This window comes from Rhineura floridana, chromosome 7 (assembly GCF_030035675.1).
Source record: "Rhineura floridana isolate rRhiFlo1 chromosome 7, rRhiFlo1.hap2, whole genome shotgun sequence".
Taxonomy (NCBI): domain Eukaryota; kingdom Metazoa; phylum Chordata; class Lepidosauria; order Squamata; family Rhineuridae; genus Rhineura; species Rhineura floridana.
The window spans coordinates 8,397,257-8,416,395 of NC_084486.1; the positions used below are offsets into that span (position 1 = coordinate 8,397,257).

Here is a 19,139-nt window from a genome sequence, read left to right on the forward strand (position 1 = left end):
TGGGGCATAAGTATGTGATCAGTACTTAATAATAGCTACTAGGATCCTCCCTTTAGTCATGGATGTGAGTCAGCTAGGGCCCTGTTTGCTTGTCTCTCAATATCCATAGTATTTTGGTAGGCGTTCTGTCTTCATTTCTGTCTTCTGTTATGAAATTCTTTCAAGAAATATGAACTTATAGCATAGCCAGTATTTAAAATGTCTACCAGGTAATTTGATATATGACTGCTATTGAAACTAAGCCTTGGAAGCGAAATGTTCTGCAAATATGGCTGAATGCCACATGGTTCCTTCTCCAATTTAGAGGCACCTGGTGTCTTTGCATCATGTTGCTTGTGGCTCACTGGTAGGGGCTGGTGTATGAAAGCTACTGCCATATGTTTGGTGATTGCCTTTGTATCATATCCAACCTGATGAGTCTTACTAAATAATATAATAAACTGACAATGATAAAAACTGCATGAATGCTTATTCATCATAATCATTACTTTAGTCATTAATGGGGTAAGGAGCCATGCAGCCTGAAAATTGCAAAGAAATAAGCCCACACTAAAAGATAATTCCATTTACTAAGACTGAAGGACAGAGTGGTTTGGCTTATAGCTAGCTAAGAATTATCCCCTAATATGGGCTAATCTTCCTGAAGAAGAATCTTCAGGAACAAATATTCCGTCCAACCTTAGCTACTATTCATATGAGTGCTTCCAGGATGCTTGACAATTTCCAACAGAAAACTCCAAAGTACTCTTATTCCATTAAGCAAGCCCAAAGGCAACTGGGTCATCCTTGCTTCAGCAAAACAAGAGCCCCTCTTGGTGCAAAGAAAGCAACCAGGCAATGGGGCAGCAATTCTGCTCAGCCCTTGTGCTGATGTTGGGTGGGGGAGGAGCCCAATCAGGAGCCCTCCCCCTCCGGCCACAGCCAGCATCACCCCAGCTAGCCGCAAGGCCTGGCTAACCCAAAAACTGCCATCTCTTGCAGGCACACACTTTCCATCATGCAGATTTGCTCCTCAGTCAGGCTTGGGAAAGGAAAATCATGCTGTCTCTGTTAGAGCACTAGAGTGGAGAGGGCTGGGGGAAGAAAAGTAGTGCTGGGGTACTTTGGAGGGCTTAAGCCCACTTAAGGAGGGTTTTTTGTGAATTTTTTGAGGTCTCTGTAGTCTCTGTGCTGCTTTCTCCTTCCACTCTCATGACCGCTGTGATCACCAGTTCCAGAACACTCTAGAGCAGCCTTTCCCAACCAGTGTGCCTCCAGATGTTGTTGGACCACAACTCCCATCAGCCTCAGCCAGCATTGCCAATGGTCAGGAAAGATGGGAGTTGTGGTCCAACAACATCTGGAGGCACACTGGTTGGGAAAGGCTGCTCTAGAGTTTTCTGATAGTGCTTAGAAGAGATTGTCTCCATTCATCTCCTCCCCTCTCCTTGCTGACAAGTCACTGCACTCACAATACTGAATGAAGTTACTGAACAAACCATCAGTTTGCAGATTTCTTGGTGAGCATCCTGAACGCTCTCTCTCTGTCTGTCTCTGTAATAAGCAGCATTAATTCATTGGGATTCATTGTTGATGCTTGTTAAAATGATTGCAGTAAATTGATTATTTTCAATTAATGTTTGAGTAAAAATTTGCAGAGGACAGCCACATTTATACATTGGCCTACCTACTTGGCACGTGGCCCTTGAAACAATAGTCATAAAGATTTGTTGATTGATTAGATTAATTGATTTAAAAATCATTTTGATTGAGTAAAAGGTACCTGCAATTACTCAGTGTATTTTTTTAATTGTTACAGTTCATTTTTCATACAAGTTCATTTTGTAGTTTATGTAAACCTCTTAAGTTTTTACAATTAAGTGGTATACAAATTCTGTTAAATAAATAAAATAGATATGGAAGCTGTGAGAATGTTGGGAGGGAGTGAATTTTTAAGTTATGTTTTTCTTGCTTCATTGTTTCTGACCTTTTTAATATTTACTTTGACCAGCCAATTTCAATGTTTGTTTTGCATCTATGAGAGCTTGAAACTAATTCTTGCTTTTTTAAAAAAAAGAAAGAAAACTGTTGTGAGGTTCCAGTGAGATCATTTGAGCTGCTTGAGCCTTATGATGTCCACCCTTGATGTAGATAATGCTATATTCAGAGAAAACATTAAAACTGATTGCCTGAGAGAGTGTATAGGGAAATGGTTGCCATGCAATTTCTCCAAAATAACGCTTTCTGCAAAATTATACAGCCACAAGAGTGGCTTCCTATAAGCTCATTCAAAACAAAACGTTACAAAACTTATAGTCCTGAACTCAGAAACGTTTTCTTAACAACTCTGTAAGATTTCATGGTGATACACAAATCAGTCAGAGAGAATCGAGAGTTCAAAATGTAAAAAGAGAGAGGGGAAAAACAAACCCCATTTGGACTTTTTTCTGTCAAGAGTTCTTATAATTTGTTGAAATTAATTAAAAATCAGCCATATTCACAGAGTACCTGTAATCCTATTACTGACCTTGCCCCATACTCTGACCCTCATCTTCTGCAGTTTAAAAAATGCCTGGCCAATTTTTAATTAATTTAAGAAATTTAGCATTGGACTCAATGATAAGGCCGGGCATGTTCAGTAAGAACCAACTGTCAGTGTTCTAAAAGCCAGACTCACAGCTGCCTGGCTTGCCTAATCAGGGGGCTACGCCCACTCCAGATCTTTATTTCATTTTAGACAGTCATGGCTTTTCCCAAAGAATCCTGGGAAGTGTAGTTGTGAAGGGTGCTGAGAGTTGTTAGTAGACTTCTATTCCCCTGACAGAGCTCCAGTGGCCAGAGTGGTTTAACGGTCAGCCCCTCTTCTGGGAATTGTAGCTCTGTGAGAGCAATAGGGCCTCTCCTAGCAACTTTCAGCAACCTTCACAAACAACACTTCCCAGGAGAAGCCATGACTGTTTAAAGTGGAATAAAGGTCTGGTGTGGATGTGACCAGGGACGGCTTTGGTTTAAATTTGGGTGGGAGACTACATGTGCCTGTTGTAGAATAAAAAAGTGGGGAAAAGATACTGTACGCAATGTTTTCCTTTTGGAAAGGAAAGGGGCTTTCCCTCTGCCCAGTGCCCACCCACCCAATCTCCTCCCCTCCCCCTTCCATCCTCCTCCCCTCCCCCAAGTCAGTTTCACCTATCCTAAGCATGATTGCACAGGAGTAAATCCCACTGAACTCAATAAACATGCAAATGATCAAAACTGCCCTCGTCCTCCTCCCTCCTGTCCCCTCCCTCTTGCCCTTTCCCTCCTGCCTATTAGTGAATTCTTAATATTCTGTGGAATCATGAGAAACCAGACACAATTTACCTGACAATCTAGTGACATAACAACTGCCTGTTGGATCAGACCAAAGGTCTGTCTAGTCTCCAGCTCTTTATCTCTGACTGTTGTTAGCCTGATGCCCCTGGAAAACCCACAAGCAAATATGATGCTGTAAATACCCCCTGTTTAACTTAAGGATCTGATAGTCAGAGATATGTCAGAGATCCGGAGGATTGGAGATGGGCAAACGTCACCCCGCTCTTTAAAAAGGGTAAAAAAGAAGATCTGGGGAATTACAGGCCAGTCGGTCTGACTTCAATACCGGGAAAGATATTAGAACGGATAATAAAAGAGTCCATTGGCAACTATCTAGATGACAATGCTGTGATTAGAAGGAGCCAGCATGGGTTTGTCAAGAAAAAATCCTGTCAAACTAATCTCATCTCTGTTTTTGATTGGGTCACTAGCCTAGTAGATGGTGGAAATGCTGTAGATGTCATCTATCTAAATTTCAGCAAAGCGTTTGACAAAGTCCCCCACGACCTTTTGATTAGCAAACTGGTCAAATGCGGACTACATGGAAATACTGTCAGGTGGATTCACAACTGGTTGGAAAACTGTACTCAAAGAGTGGTCGTCGGTGGCTCTGCTTCGGACTGGAAGGAGGTTTCGAGTGGAGTGCCACAGGGTTCTGTCCTGGGGCCGATACTCTTCAACATTTTTATCAATGACTTAGATGATGGGGTGGAGGGAAGCCTTATGAAGTTTGCGGATGATACGAAACTGGGAGGGATAGCTAACACAATGGAAGACAGGAATAAAATCCAAAGGGACCTGGATAGACTAGAAAATTGGGCTGAAATTAATAAAATGACATTCAATAAAGACAAATGCAGGATTCTGCATTTAGGCCACAAAAACAAAATGCACGGGTACAGGATGGGAAATACCCGGCTTAGCAGTAGTGCGTGTGAGAAGGACCTTGGAATTGTAGTGGATCGCAAGTTGAACATGACCCAGCAGTGTGATGCTGTGGCAAAAAAGGCACATGCGGTTTTGGGCTGCATAAACAGAGCTATAGTTTCCAGGTCGAGGGAAGTAATAGTCCCACTATATTCTGCATTAGTCAGGCCTCATCTGGAATACTGCGTTCAGTTCTGGGCACCTCATTTTAAGAAAGATATAGACAAGTTAGAGCGGGTTCAGAAGAGGGCGACAAGGATGATAGCCGGTATGGAGAACAGGTCTTATGAGGAAAGGTTGAAGGAACTTGGCATGTTCAGTCTGGTGAAGAGAAGGCTGAGGGGCGACATGATTATACTCTTTAAGTACATGAAGGGCTGTCACATAGAGGAGGGTACAGATTTGTTCTCTGCTGCCCCAGAGGGTAGGACTAGGTCTAATGGTTTTAAGTTGCATGAGCGTAGATTCAGATTGGACATTAGAAGGAACTTCTTGACAGTAAGGGCAGTTCGGCAATGGAACCGACTGCCTAGGGAGGTGGTGGGATCCCCTTCGCTGGATGTCTTCAAGCAGAGGCTGGACAGCTATCTGCGGGAGGTGCTCGAACTGTGGATTTCCTGCTGTGAGCAGGGGGTTGGACTCGATGGCCTACAAGGCCCCTTCCAACTCTATGATTCTATGATTCTATGTTGCCTCTGAACAGGGAGGTTCCATTTGACCATCTTCATTAATTCATTCATTCATTCTACAGGTGGGCCCCACTTATATGGCAGGTTCCGTTCCGGACTGCCGCCAAAAAGCAGAAACTGCCAAAAAGCGGAACCCATTGAAGATAATGGTGCGCGTCACATGAAAATGGCGCGCAACAAGCAAAAACCGCCATAAAAGCGGAACAAGTGCCTTAAAGCGGGGACTTTCCCTAATTGAAAGCCACCGCATTAGCTGAACGCCAAAAGGCGAAGCGCTGTAAAGCGGGGCCCACCTGTATATCCTGTCCTTCCCCCCAGAAGGAGCCCAAGGTGGCAAACAAATGATGAAACACTAAAAACATATTTAAAACATCTTTTTTAAAAATCTTTAAAATGCGTTACAAACAAAATATCCCAAAAACATCTTTTTTAAAACTATATTTAAAAACAATTCCAGCATAGATGCAGACTGGGATAAGGTCCCCACTTAAAAAGCTCTAGTAAAGGCTTTAAAGCATTTAGCTGCTTTGAAGTTGCAATTGCTAAATCTTGTGGCAATTAAGTCAGTGGATAATATCAGTGGTTCCCAAACTTTTTTCCCCATGGACCACTTGAAAATTGCTGATGGACTTGGCGGACCACTTAATGATTTTTCTGCTTGTTGTAGCAATTGTAATATGCTATGCTAGATGCTGTATGATTTTCATTGTTCTTTTGTTGCTTCTTTTCTTTCTTACATATTGTATTTTTTGTATTACAATTTGAATTCCATGGAATTCAAATTGTTATGCAATAAAACACAATATAAGAAATAAAGAAGCAATAAAAATACAATTGAAAATCAGTTTGAATATTTAATGTGATGAATGTGTTGTCTCCTGTCTTTGGCCACAATTCCACAGACACACTGCAGACCACCTGAATATAGTTTGCAGACCACTGGTAGATCACGGAGCACAGTTTGAGAACCTCTAGGTTATATCCAATGAAGTTGTCCTGTTAATGCTAGGATTTACCCTTGCGCAACAGAAGTTCCCCTCCCTCTCCTTCCCCCACATGCCCTCCAAATTTGTTCTGGGAGTTCCCCTAGCCCTGGAGCAGATTTGGGGGGCACGCAGGAAAAAGAGATGGAGGGGAAATTTGGTTGAGCAAGTAGAAGTCCTTGTGCTAATAGGTTGTATACAACAAAGCCATTCCAGTAAGTAAATTAGCACTTGAAAAAAGTACATCTGTTTGCCTGGAATTTACTGACATCCCAAGTACTGAATCAGAACTGTTCTCTCCACTTACTCCACAGTTTTTAAGATTAGAACCATTACACAAACACAGTTTGCCTTTTTTTCTAATCTAAAGAAGGGTCATAGGCAAGCTGGCCCAGTGTCTTTAGAGGAACAAAGAGTTATCTGATGAATGGAAACCTGATGTTAAAGTGGAACATTAAAGAATGGTTTTCCCATAGTCTCTTTTTGGGGGAAATCTTACCTAAAACAAATTGAATAAAGCAAGAATTGTGTAACTGCTATGGAAATTTGAAATGTTCATGGAAACTGGAAGAAAGACTCCAGAGGAAAACACGTTGAAAAGCCTTTCATCATTTGTGACTTGGCTCTTCTTTGGTTCATTAAAAGGGTCTCTTGTTCTGGGAAAAACTTTATATAGATATGAACACTAGCTGTTGGTTTCTCTAAATCATACTTTGTAAATACTGTTCTTGTAGTCCAAAGGTGGTTAGTCTAAACCTATTTGCAAAGCTAAGACCAGATATGTAATGGCAAAAATATCTGATGCATTTCTTGGTGGTCACACCATATCTGTTGCATTACCCTCAACAATGGCTTACTTTTCTGAACATACATCTATCTATCAGTTGATATATAAATAGTAGAAAGACAAAGCTCTAAATATTTAAAACTGGTATCTTCCCAAGAGTCTAATGAGGGGTTGATGAACACTCTCTCCTCCCTTTCTAGTGGACCAACCAATTATTCTTAGTGGAAGCAGCTCTCATGATTAAGCCTGGTTTGCTAAATTGCAGTAGTGCTTCATAGAAACTCAGCCCCTTCTGATCTTTCTGCATTAAGTGCTGATTCTCTGAGTTTTGATTAAAAAGATCCTGTGTTTATCTTGCCCAATACTTACTTTGCTTCCCTTAATGAACTGTTTTGCATTGTTGCTCTCAAGAGCACCTTACACAATCTTCCTAAACATTTTGACAACTGTATTTTGTTGCTTCATGCTGCCTTGTTCCTGATAGTGTACCTACATGCATTTTTTTAAAAAACCCAAACCACTAATGAAAGCTCTGGTGTTCTCCTGGGACAGGACTTGCTTGTTTTTTCATCTCATCTATCTGCCTGCCCAATCCATTCTGTGTGTTTTTTCAATGCACATTGACTGAGACAGAACTGTATAGGCTTCTTTTACTCTGGTAATTTACACATTAACAAGGTGGTAATTATGTTTTTGTCACATCCTTATGACATTACCCCCCTGGAAAGCCTTAGCTGATTAATTAGTAGTATGTGTTTAATCTGTGACCCTGACACTCTAAAATTATTGTACCCACACATTGTAAGTTACATGGAGAATGGTACATTCAAGTACACAATTTTTAAATCACTTGAAACAGAACTGCAAAAAAAGGTGGGGAGGGAGAACAAGGCTACAAAATGTTTCTATTAAGGCTGTGAAACCAAACACATTAGACATAAAACACAAAATAGATGTCGTTTCAAGATGTTTTTCTTCTAGAAAGGCACAAAGGCCATGCTCTTTACTACTTTTTCACATCACTCAGATGATTCCAAGTCATCTTTTATTGCATCCATTGACTTCCAGAAGCTCTAATCCATGCTCAGTCTGGGATGCTTTGTGAGGCAATTTTGGTATCTAACATCAGTTGTTATGTAATGATCATTGCTTGTTTACAGTGTTGTAATTCAGGATTTTATCGATCAGACACTTTTTTTTCTTCCCCTTTCCTTGTAGGAAGTGAAGTAAGAGCTTTCCCAGTTTTAATTAGTGACCAAAGTGAGATTGTTGATACGAATGGAGCCGGAGATGCATTTGTGGGAGGTATGTACCATTTGAATTGTCACTTTATTTGGAAGTGCTCCTTCATAATTTATTAGAGAACATTTGTGGGGAGGGGACGTTTCCTCAAGTATAGAATGTCAAATTGTTCTTTTCAAGCTTTCATTTTCATCCTCAGATTCTTTTTATAGACTTTTAATTCTTTCAAGGAAACATGTGTTTTGTGCCTTTAAAGATAATATGCTATTATGCAACATCCACATTGTTTTCATGAGATTAATTGTATCTGTCAGAATGTTGCATAAACAAGTTGCATCACATATTTTATACAGTGTACTCAGAATCCCTCCTGGCTTTAAAATTTTAGCACGTTGCTGTTCTTTTACACAAGTTGTGGTGAATATTAAAGAGTATGTAAATACTCTTTTGAACTGCATTTTCCCTCTCTTTTGTGTATCTGTTTCCTAGGCAGTAGATGTGCAAATGTGAAAAGACTACCAAGAGTTACATTTTTTAAAAGTCAGAAGTAGAATAATATCTGCTGCTGTTTTCATATCCACTTGCAACCATACTGTTTTTTGGCATTAGGGGGCTATTCCTATATTCTTGTGGTTCTGGTTCAAAATACCTTAACATAAACCAAAACCTAATGTAGGTGACTGCAATCCTTGTGTATTGCAATGATACACGGTTGCATTTTGAAGGCTGTAGTGACAGTGAGAGCCTCAAAGCATTCTGTTAGACTCTAGCTTCTCTCAAAATAGGATTGCTAAATCTTAGGGTTTGACCTCAAGTTTCAGGATTTTAGCCACTACCTTCGTTTCTTTGGAGCAATGTGCGGGGGAAGACTAACATCTCAGAGTGAAGGGACACAGTATTTTCTACTTGGCTTGAGAGCTTTTGTTTATTAACTGTGCCCCATCTCTATCAGGTTCTACCCTAAGCCATCAGGCTCAGCCAGGATCTGTCCCTTGACCCATGGTGCATCCCCTAATCCTGTTGGACTCCACACTGCCCCATCAGGCTCCATTCCTCATTTACAGAAGAACTGTTAATTCTCAGACTCCCCCCTCTAAGTCTCAAAATTTAAGCTTCAGGGGACCTGACAACTTTAAAAAAACCCAATAAAAATGGATTTCTAGGTAATTCATTGTTCCTGTCCCATCTATCAGCTAATTTCAGACAAGGCATGTTTTATTCTGGGAGGATTATTTGCAAAAAAAGACGCTTGCTTTCAGGGTTGTACTGAAAGCAAGGGTCTATTTGTTTGTTTGCACTGCGGGAGCAAAGGCACTGAAGGAGCAAATCCTCCACTGAGATAGGAGAAGGAGTTGTGAGCACTCTGCAGTATGTGGGTAAGGCGAGGACAAAGAATGCCATTTCTCATGTACGACAACTATAGAGGAATTTTTTGACAGATGGAGGAGAGTGGCAAGGAAGAAATAAGGTATGGAGCTGGGCGGCCTCATGAGTGAGGGTGGTGTGCATGTGCGTGTACAGAAAGGGTTGCCTCACCTGACTGTATATCTCTCACTTAGCAGCAAGCATGAACCTGGAAATGCTTTTTATTATATATTAATTTTTTGTAATTAATACTTGGCATTTCAAAGACACAGATACGTTTAAATGTCAAAAAACCTGATTGAGTGCAGCATGAAGGCATAAGGTTGGGCCTGCTAAACATACCAGAATTCAGGACAATACAAAATTCTGCATATCTTCAGTGGCCTTCATTAGTAGCTTTAACTCAGCTATATAACATATTAACTTTATTTGTTGTATGACAGACTAAATATATTGGTAGCTGTAAACATTATTCTTCTGTGCATGATGTAGCTCCTTAGTTTACAAGAGTATCCAGATGTGTGCTAAGCACTTAAAACAATGTCTAAGGTGAACAGGGGGAAAAAAGAGAGAGCAGGAGGATCCGGCTAGATAAAATAAAAAATAAGTGGTCCCAGATAATACAAAAGAGGGTTCGGCTATGATGACATAGGGAAGCATTTTGGAAGTGGAGTTGCCTTGATGAGCAGGGACCGTCGTCATTATGAGGGGGAGTTAGCAAGGGTAGCAGCAGCTGAGTCTCTCTCGAGGGAGAGAGGATGGACCTGCATGTTACACAGAACACTAGGGATTGATTGCAAGACTATATTATTGAGGAATATTGCAGCCATAATACAGGATCCCTGTAAGTGGAGTATGGATGCCCAATGTAAGGGGTAGGAGGAGGTTTTAGACTCTTTACTATCATTCTCCTTTAGCACTTTTATCCATCCCTGTAGGAACTAATGAAGATATTAGTTCTTATTTTGCAGGGAGTGAGATGGCTCCTAAAAGGATTAGGCAGTGCCCAAGAGAAGCTACTGGACTATATGGACCATTTGTCATAGGGATCAGTTTTGTTGTGATGTTTCATGGCCAACAGACTTTGACCTGCAGCTTTTCTTCTTTGTTTTATGTTTACAGAACTTTGATAGCATCGCTTATTTATTAGATTTTTCTAAAGCTCCAAGTTTATGTCAGTGTAGCCAGTATCAAGTTAATTGAATGCTGGGAACTTGGAATGTTGGGGTATGAGTTGGTATGCAACGGTCGCCTAAGGAGAGAAGGAAGGACAATTGGGCTGCACTGGACAGAATGGCGGTCAGGAGCAGGCAAATTGGAAGACCTGCATCAGAGAAGCCAAGGCACTGAACAGCAGCTGCCTAGAAAAGACTAACTGAGAACAGTCACTTGAATATGTGTGCTGTATTATCCTGAGGAGTGGTGACAAGGGACATTGAGCTGTGGGTTGTTCTTGCTTCTGTGTTAATATATATAAATTTTGTTATTTCTTCTGATTGTCTGCTGGAATCTCTCAATTATCCATCTCAGATTGTCCTTAAAATCTTCTACATTATATTTTTTCTGGTATCACGAACAGGATCTGAGAGATGCTGGTTAGGATCCAGCAGACATGGAAGCAGGGGAGGCACAAAATCCACCAAGGCATAATTATGTGGCTCTTCCCATGCCACCTTTTTATGCTGTGGTCCCTGGTTTCCTTCATATTCAGCAGAGCCAGGACAAGGTGGTACTTTGGAAGATTTTCAGGAGAAAATGGACAGAGTGCCGACAGTCTATCAAATACCAGAAGAATATAAAGTGGAAATTGTCCTGGGGCAGCTAGAGGGACCAGCCAAGAGAGAGGCAAGGGCTTGGACACCAGAGCAGAAGACAACAGTAGCACTGATTTTTTGAAATTTGAGAAGTGTGTTTTCTCATAAAACTCATTCAATTGAAAGGGCAGTTTTTCTCTTTTAAGCAGGGATTGGATGAGGCTCTGCATCACTTCATTCATAGGCTGGAAGAGCAAGCTAAAGCCATTGAAAAACTGGAATCTGGCAATTAAGGGAATGTAGAGGAAAATTAAAAGGTATGGTGATCGAAGGAATGAGAGCTAGTACTCTTAGCAGGGAATTAAGGTTACATCGGAATCAACATCCAGAGGAAGTTTCTGGGATTTTAGGCTGTTGGCTTTACAGCTGTGGGAGCTAAAATCCAGGCACAGTATGGCAGGTTGGGAAATTGGGGGTCCATCATTAGGGACTTGTATTCAGATTCAGAGTAGAGAAAAGACTGAAATGGGGATTTCAGATGTGATGGAGTTAGTTGAAAAGAAATTCAAGGAATTATCAGTAAAGCTGAAGATCCCACAGCAAAGAGGGGTGAATACAGGCAGGCTTTGGAGAAAGGTTTCCATGCAACTATGAATGGGATGATGATGGGCAACCCATTTGTAGGCAATGTAAACAGGCAGGACATATGGCACAGCAGTGCAACAAACAGTTAAACTATCCAGCCCTGGTTTCAAGGGGGGAACACCAGGGTAAAAACAATGTTTATGGTCCCCAGGGAAATAATAAGAAAAGTTGATAAGGAAACAACCAGTAGTGCTAGTAAAATTTGGGGGGATTTTATTGCCTGCTTTATTGGACACTGGTTCTTGGCTGACCACATTACAGTTTGGGAAGTTCTTGCAGCATTGGGATAGAACTGAATTAAGATGTCTTCCAGAGAGTTGGACTACTTTAATTGGGAGAAATAAAGAAGAGATTTCGCACCTAGGGTATCTCAAGAAGGAAATGGAATGCTTAGGAAAATAAATGGGTAAGTGAGGGTGTGTGGTAGTGGCAGTGGAAAGTAAAGAGCTTCCTCCCTTGATAGTAGGTATGAATGTTCTGCAAGACTGTGTGGTGGAGCTAGCAGTGAAGCTTTGGGAGAACAGGGGAAAACCAGACCAAATCGTATGGAAACACATACGGCAGGGAGTACAGAATTATTTGGGATACGCAGACGCAGATGGGAAAGTGGAAATAGTCACTTGTGCCAATCGAACAGTGATAGAGATTCCAGCTAGGATTGAAAGAATAGTGATGGGTAGAATAAAATTCCCACTCTGAGGTCAAGAATATACTATTTTGACTGAAGATTTAACAGGACACCCTAACTGGAGGGTGGGAAGGAGTTTGGTAGAGACAGGCCATGGTCTTGTTCCAGTGAGTCTATGTAATTTCACTAATAGTAAATTAAAGATCCATCCTCGACAACCAGTAGGAGTAGCAATATGGATAGAAATTCCAGAGCAGTTGTGGATGTGCAGTCAGATGGCCTTGGAAAATAGCCTAAGAGAAGAGTGATCAATGGATCAGGGATGTGAATATTCTTGGAGAAGATTTAGTCCAGGGGAGCAGGAAGCCATTATGGGAATCTAACATCAGCACAGCTCAGTGTTTTCTCAAAATGTTAATGATTTTGGAAAAGCAATAGGCATTGAACATAAAATTGTTACTGCACATCCTCCTGTTAAGGAAGCATTTCAAAGTATCCCTCCAAAATGGTATCAGCTGGTTAAAGAAATGCTATGAGAAATCAAGAATGTAGAGATAATTAAGGGAAGTTTTATCCCATGGGCTGCACCCATTGTCATAGTTAAGGAGAAAGATGGAGATCTGTGCTTCTGTGTAGATTACCAGAAGTTGAACAAGATCACCATTTGGATGCACAACCACTTCCTAAAATAGAAGATGCTTTAGGAGCCTTGCACTTTGCTAAATGGCTTTCCATACTGGATCTGGCAAGTGGTTATTGGCAAATATCTATGGCAGCAGAAGATCAGGAGAAGACTGCATTTACAACTTCTATGGGGATATATGAGTTCCTTCGGATGATGTTTGGTTTGGTAAATGTACCAGCCACCTTTTCTAAAATGATGGAAGGGTGTTTAGATTTACATTTTGAATCCGTACTTCTGTATTTGGATGACATCATAGTATTTTCAATAAATTTCACAGGATATTTGAAACATCTGGATGTGGTATTCGCTTGGTTGGGCCAGAGGGGATTAAAGATGATGCCTGTGAAATGTTTCCTCTTTCAAGAAGTGAAATATTTAGGGCATTTAGTGTCAGCGGATGGGGTGACACCAGTTCCTGAAAAGGTGTGAGCAATCAAGGAATGGAAAACCCCAGAAACCGTACAGCAAGTGAGGCAATTTTGGGGATTTGCAGGTTATTACTGGAAATTTGTTAAGAACTTTTTTTAAAAAAAGACCCTTGACTGATCTCTTACAGGGAGTGAAAAATGAAAGGCAGGATTGGGCCATTCAGTGGACTGCAGAGTGCCAGGAAGCATTAAAAAAAATTAAATCAGAATTGACCTCTACACCTATTCTGGCTTATCCTGACTATCAGCTGCCATTTAAGCTTTCTGCAGATGCTAGTTTTGATGGACTGGGAGCTATATTGGCACAGGAGCAGAAAGAGAGAGAATGGGTAATAGCTAAAGCTAGCCAGAGTCTAAAACAGACAGAAACAAATATGGAAAATTATAGTTCCTTAAAAGTGGAGCTATTTGCTCTGGTGTGGGCAATTACTGAAAAATTTAGACATTATATCTGACCGGAGTGCTCTTTGAACTGATTACTGATAACAGTCCTCTGGTTCAGCAAAACTAGGTGCATTGGAACAGCAGTGGATGTCCAACTTAGCAAAATTTTAACTTCAGCATAAAATGTAGATCAGGAAAATGTAATGTGCATGCAGATGTTCTATTCCTGATAGAAGGACCACCAGAGAAAGAGGGGACAGATGTGAATGAAGATATAGAGGTGCCAGACTAGAAGCAAGTGTCCGCTGAAGCTGTGAGGGCATATTGCAGCAAGGATAATGAAAATAATGCTGTGGTTGCTGTGCCTCAGGTATTAGAACTGGATGGTGAAGGAAAAGACTGGGCAGATATGCAGAACTGGGATGGAAACATTGCATGGATGAAGAAACTGCTACTGTCAAAGGGAAGCCATAGAAAACTGGACAATAAACAATTAAATAGAACCATGGCTTGTTCACATAGCTGCAGAGACTGGGCAGCTATTTCGAGTAATTATTCATCCAAAAACAGCAGAGAAGGTATATCAGCTGGTAGTTCCATCAGAGGCAGTTGCATCTTTATTGGAACGTTATCATGATCAGTCGGGACACTGGAGAATAAAAAAGATAGGAGGCTACTTTGAGGGCTCGGTTCTATAGGCCACATCTACAAAGAGATGTTAAGGTCTGGATTGGTAAATGTCAAACATGCACCTTGAGAAAGAAAAAATCCCAAAAGGAGAAAGCACCGCTGAGGCCTATCATCACTTGTCAACCACTGAAGTTGGTCGCCTTGGATAATTTAAAACTATCCATGTGCACCAAAGGCTATCAGTATCTGTTGACTATAATAGACCATTTTACGAGATTTGCTGTTGCTGTTCCAGTAAAAGAATGCAGTGCTGGTGTTACTGTGCTGTCCCTGTATATAGATATTACTGTAAATATGGTAAGTGCAGGTTTATTAAAGTATATATGGTAAATGGGCTGAGTGAGAGGGGGGAGTACATGGGCTAGAATGCTAGAGAATGCTGTATGATGATTGGCTGAGCATTTGAGTGGCTGAAGGTATAAATGAGAGGATGACAGTTGAGAGAGGGTTGTGGTTGTTTTGGGTTGTGAGGAGTTGAGGGAGTTGTGGGTTGGATTGCATTAGGCTGGTACTGAGGCAGATTATATATGACTAGAAACATAATGAGTAACACAATATATGAAACCATATGCTTGTTAAATATACCTTAAGTAATCTTGTTATTTCCTGGTGTTTATAAATAAATATTTTCTTGGTTTACCAAAAGCCTGATCCTTGGCTGGGGCTTTCACAGACCAGAAGGGTGGGCAGGGTAATTACCAAGGTGGAGAAACAGTATCGAATGGTGGCAGCGGTGAAGACATAGTGTATCATCAAGTATCCAGAGCAACCCAGGGCTGTATGCTTTATAGACACAAAGATACAGGGGGGTTGTGGCCTGCAAGTGCACCCAGACACAAAGTAACAATAAGCCAGAAGGAGACTAAGGCAAAGTCTCAAGGCAATATTGTGAAATAGGGAGTGGCTGGTGGTGCTGCCTAGCAGTGGGATCTTGCGAGATCTGTGCTAGAGCTGGTGAGAGAACAAATAAAAACCAGGATCCTGACTTGTGGTGACCAGAGCTGGGGCACACAAGGTGGGACCTGACAGGTGGTGGCAGCAGGAAGGATCTTGACAGTGACTGCTCAGGTGTTTATAGAAAAGTTTGTGCAAGTTTTTGGTTACCTGGAAAAGGTGTTGACTGACAGAGAAACACCATTTGAGTCTCAATTATTTAAGGAATTGTGCCAGTTCGATGGAATGAAGAAACTACATACCACCAGCTATCACCCCCAAGGAAATGGGATGTGAGAGAGAATGAATCAGATAATATGAACTTGCTGAGAGGACTGATGGAGGAAGAAAGAAAACACTGGTCAGAGCATTTAGCTGAAATTATATTTCTGCATAACAACACTATTCAAAGCTCTGCTGGGTTTGCGCTTATGTATTTGATGTTAGAAAGGAAGGAGAAGTTGCCTGTTGATCTCACTACAATAGAAAGGAGAATGAAAGGTTTAGTGGGGTGACTGGGTGAAACATCACTACAGGAAATTACAGGATCTATATAAACAAGTGAGATGGAACATAGATGGGAAACAGGAGAGACAAAAGCAAACCTATGAATAGAGGGTTAGAAGTGCCTGGTTTCCTACTGGGAGGAAGAGCCGGATATAAATCTAATAAATAAATACATAAAATAGGGGATTGTGTGTTACTAAAGGATAGGAGAGATAAGTTAGAAGATTATTGGGAGAAGAATATTTACAATAGTAAAAATATCATTTGATTATTCACTGGTTTTTGTTATAACGGATATTTCTAGGGGAGTAAGTAAGACCGTTCATAGAAATACTCGTAAGTTAAAGCTATGTACACAAGGAGAAGAGTGGAGGAAAAAATTAGAACTAGGAGCGGCATATAGAGGAAGGAAGTGGGATAACCACAGAAGCATTGCAAGAGGATGAGCAGAGTCCCAGTGTGGAGGCAGAGGAAATCCCTCAGGGTTGGTGGGAAGATGCTACCCAACGGGCAACAATCGGCATGCAACAAAGACAGGATATAGGTTGGGAACAAAAGGGAAGTAATACAATCGATTGGGGAGTCGAACAAGATCCCATCCAAAGTCCAGGTGAACAGTGGTTTTCCCAGATACAAACAAGGATAGGCCTCCACAAAGGTGGATGGAAGGATGTTAGAATGATATGTTTGTTGGAAAGGTACATGTTATTTTGTTATTATTAGTCCGTGGACGGACTAATAAAAACGTAGGGAGGGTAATGTAGCCAGTCTCAAATTAATGGAATGCTGGGAACTTGGAATGTTGGGGTCTGAGTTGCTATGCAACGGTCGCCTAAGGAGAGAAGGAAGGACAGTTGAAAAAGGACAGTTGGGGGAACTGTAGGACAGTGGGCTGTGCTGGACGGAATAGCAAGTTGGGAGACCTGCATCAGAGAAGCCAAGGCACCGAACAGCAGCTGCCTAGAAAAGACTACCAGTTGATACTGAGTACAGTCACTCAATTACACGTACTGTGTTATCCTGAGTGCTGACAAGGGATATTGGGTTGAGGATTGTTCTTGTTTCTGTGTTAATATAATAAAATGTTGTTATTTCTTCCAACTGCCTGCTGGAATTCCTCACTTATCCATCTCAGATTGTCCTTAAAATCTTCTACATCAACATAATTGTGCCCTTTTTTTTGCTGAATTTGTTTGCTTCAGCAAAGTGCAGTAGAGAGCTGTATTTTGCACAGTTACGAAGCATGTGCCTTTGAGTGTCTGTGTAAAGCTGCTGGGCCTTCCCTTTTCTTAGTTTCTGCACTTCAGCCTTTATTTGGTTACCTAATTCTGGGTACGAGGTCTACATTCTGCCAAGATCAGTGGGATGGCCCCTTCCTGTATTGACTGAATAAACTTTTTGCTTTTGTCAGGTTTATATTTGCTGCTTCTAGTGTTGTTGCTGTTGTTGTTGTTGTTAACACAACTTCTTTTTGGTATCAAGTACTTGGTATCCTGTTTCTCTACCGTAACCTTACATTTCGTGTTTTTCAGCAGCACCCCCATCACCCGCTGAAATAATATTTATAACAAGTTTGTTTGATGGATATCTTGTCAGAACCCCGAAATACATCCCTTAAATGATTACATTGCTCTGAGAAACTTCATTATATATATATATATATATATATATATAGGGTTTTTTCTGTTCTAAAAATCTTCATGAATGAACCAGAGGGGGAAGCAAAGAATGTTCTAGCTATGGTCTCTTTCCTTCCAATGAAGACAAAGTATGAAAGAGATTAGCTCAACTTGGGTGTCTGATTTGACTCTGAGGATCCTCTTATTGCACTGTATAAAGTGTTGAAAAGAAAATTCAGTTTTAACATAATCAGCCTTTTGACTGACAACCTGTTTCCCCTGGTATAATAGCTGACATCTGTCTTTACTTGGAAGGGGCTGACTGTCATACCAGCTACCCGCTTACGGCTGTGCTTAGCAATTTGTGTCATCCTTAACCCACCAAGATAAATGTTGTATCTCAATCCAAGCTTTTCTGAAGCAGCTTGGTCTCTGTAACTGGTCTGCCATAAACTAAATATTGGCAAATTATATGCCTTCAGTGGATTTTTCTCTGTCATATTTGAAAGATCCTTATTACTTTGATAAATGTTTTGGCTGTACAGCAGTATGGATTTTCCAATCTACTTACTGCCATTTAGAAATCAGCTCTCCTTTTAAAGATTCCAGCCACATTTCAGAATAGTAATAAATGGGACCTATGATAAATGTATCCTTTTTTCCTTTACTTCTTCCTGTAACATCCTTGTCTAGTGTAGGAAGGGTTTTAACCTGATACCCTGCATTCCCCTCTCCTAATTCCCCCTTGATGAAGTGTTTGTGGCTCAAAGAGGACAATTCTTTCTCCCCCTGCCCTATATTTTAATTTTTATTCAACACCCTAACATTAATATCTCAGCTGCTCCCAATTATATACTTAATTGATAGACTTGCACAGTCTGCACAACTTCTGGTTCCCATGGCTTTTTACTTCCTTCCCCAGGGTAGAAGTGAAGTTCCCAAATACTTGGCTCATAATACAAAGTCACTGCTTATGTAATACTAGTTTTTACTATAAGACAAGCACCCTTACCTGGAAATCCTTAATTGATTATAATTAATGACAAAGCATATGCTGAACTGCTATCCGATGGGTAGGGGTGTGGGTGTGCGCGTGCGTGATCAGCATTCATCAAACCAACTAGGCTGGTAAACATTAGTGGCACTCAACTTGATTTTGATAACAAATTCCTTCCTTCTAGATAGCTACAGTTTAGCTTAGTCTTAGTGTCCCCATTGTTGGGGGTGGGGAGAAGAGTGGCTTCCCAACTCTACATTTGGAATCACCAAATTCTGCTGCCCCCTCTCACAATTCTCACTTCTACCAGATTCTACTACTAAGTAGGGAAGAGAAATGTATATGTGCGGGGAGGAGAGGAAGAGGAGCTTGCTGCTGTAACAGGTGTCTGCTGTAGGGTAGCCGTTAAGACGAGCCCTGCTGGATCAGGCCTAAGACCTATCATAGGCCAGCATCCTGTTTTCACAGTGGCCAACTCAGATGCCCACAAGCAGGATCTGAGTGCAACATCACTCTCCCCACTTGTGATTCCCAGCAACTGGGATT

General features: G+C 41.1%; 1 protein-coding gene across 5 annotated transcripts in view; it reads left to right on the top strand.

The window, feature by feature from the left end:
- Nucleotides 1-19,139, top strand: part of ADK (adenosine kinase) — a 466,326-nt gene that overhangs the window by 424,123 nt on the left and 23,064 nt on the right. For all 5 annotated transcript variants that reach the window (XM_061634839.1, XM_061634838.1, XM_061634840.1 and 2 more), the window contains one exon: nucleotides 7,935-8,021. In XM_061634839.1, coding sequence (XP_061490823.1) covers nucleotides 7,935-8,021 — 87 coding nt within the window. The remainder of the gene's footprint in view (nucleotides 1-7,934; nucleotides 8,022-19,139) is intronic.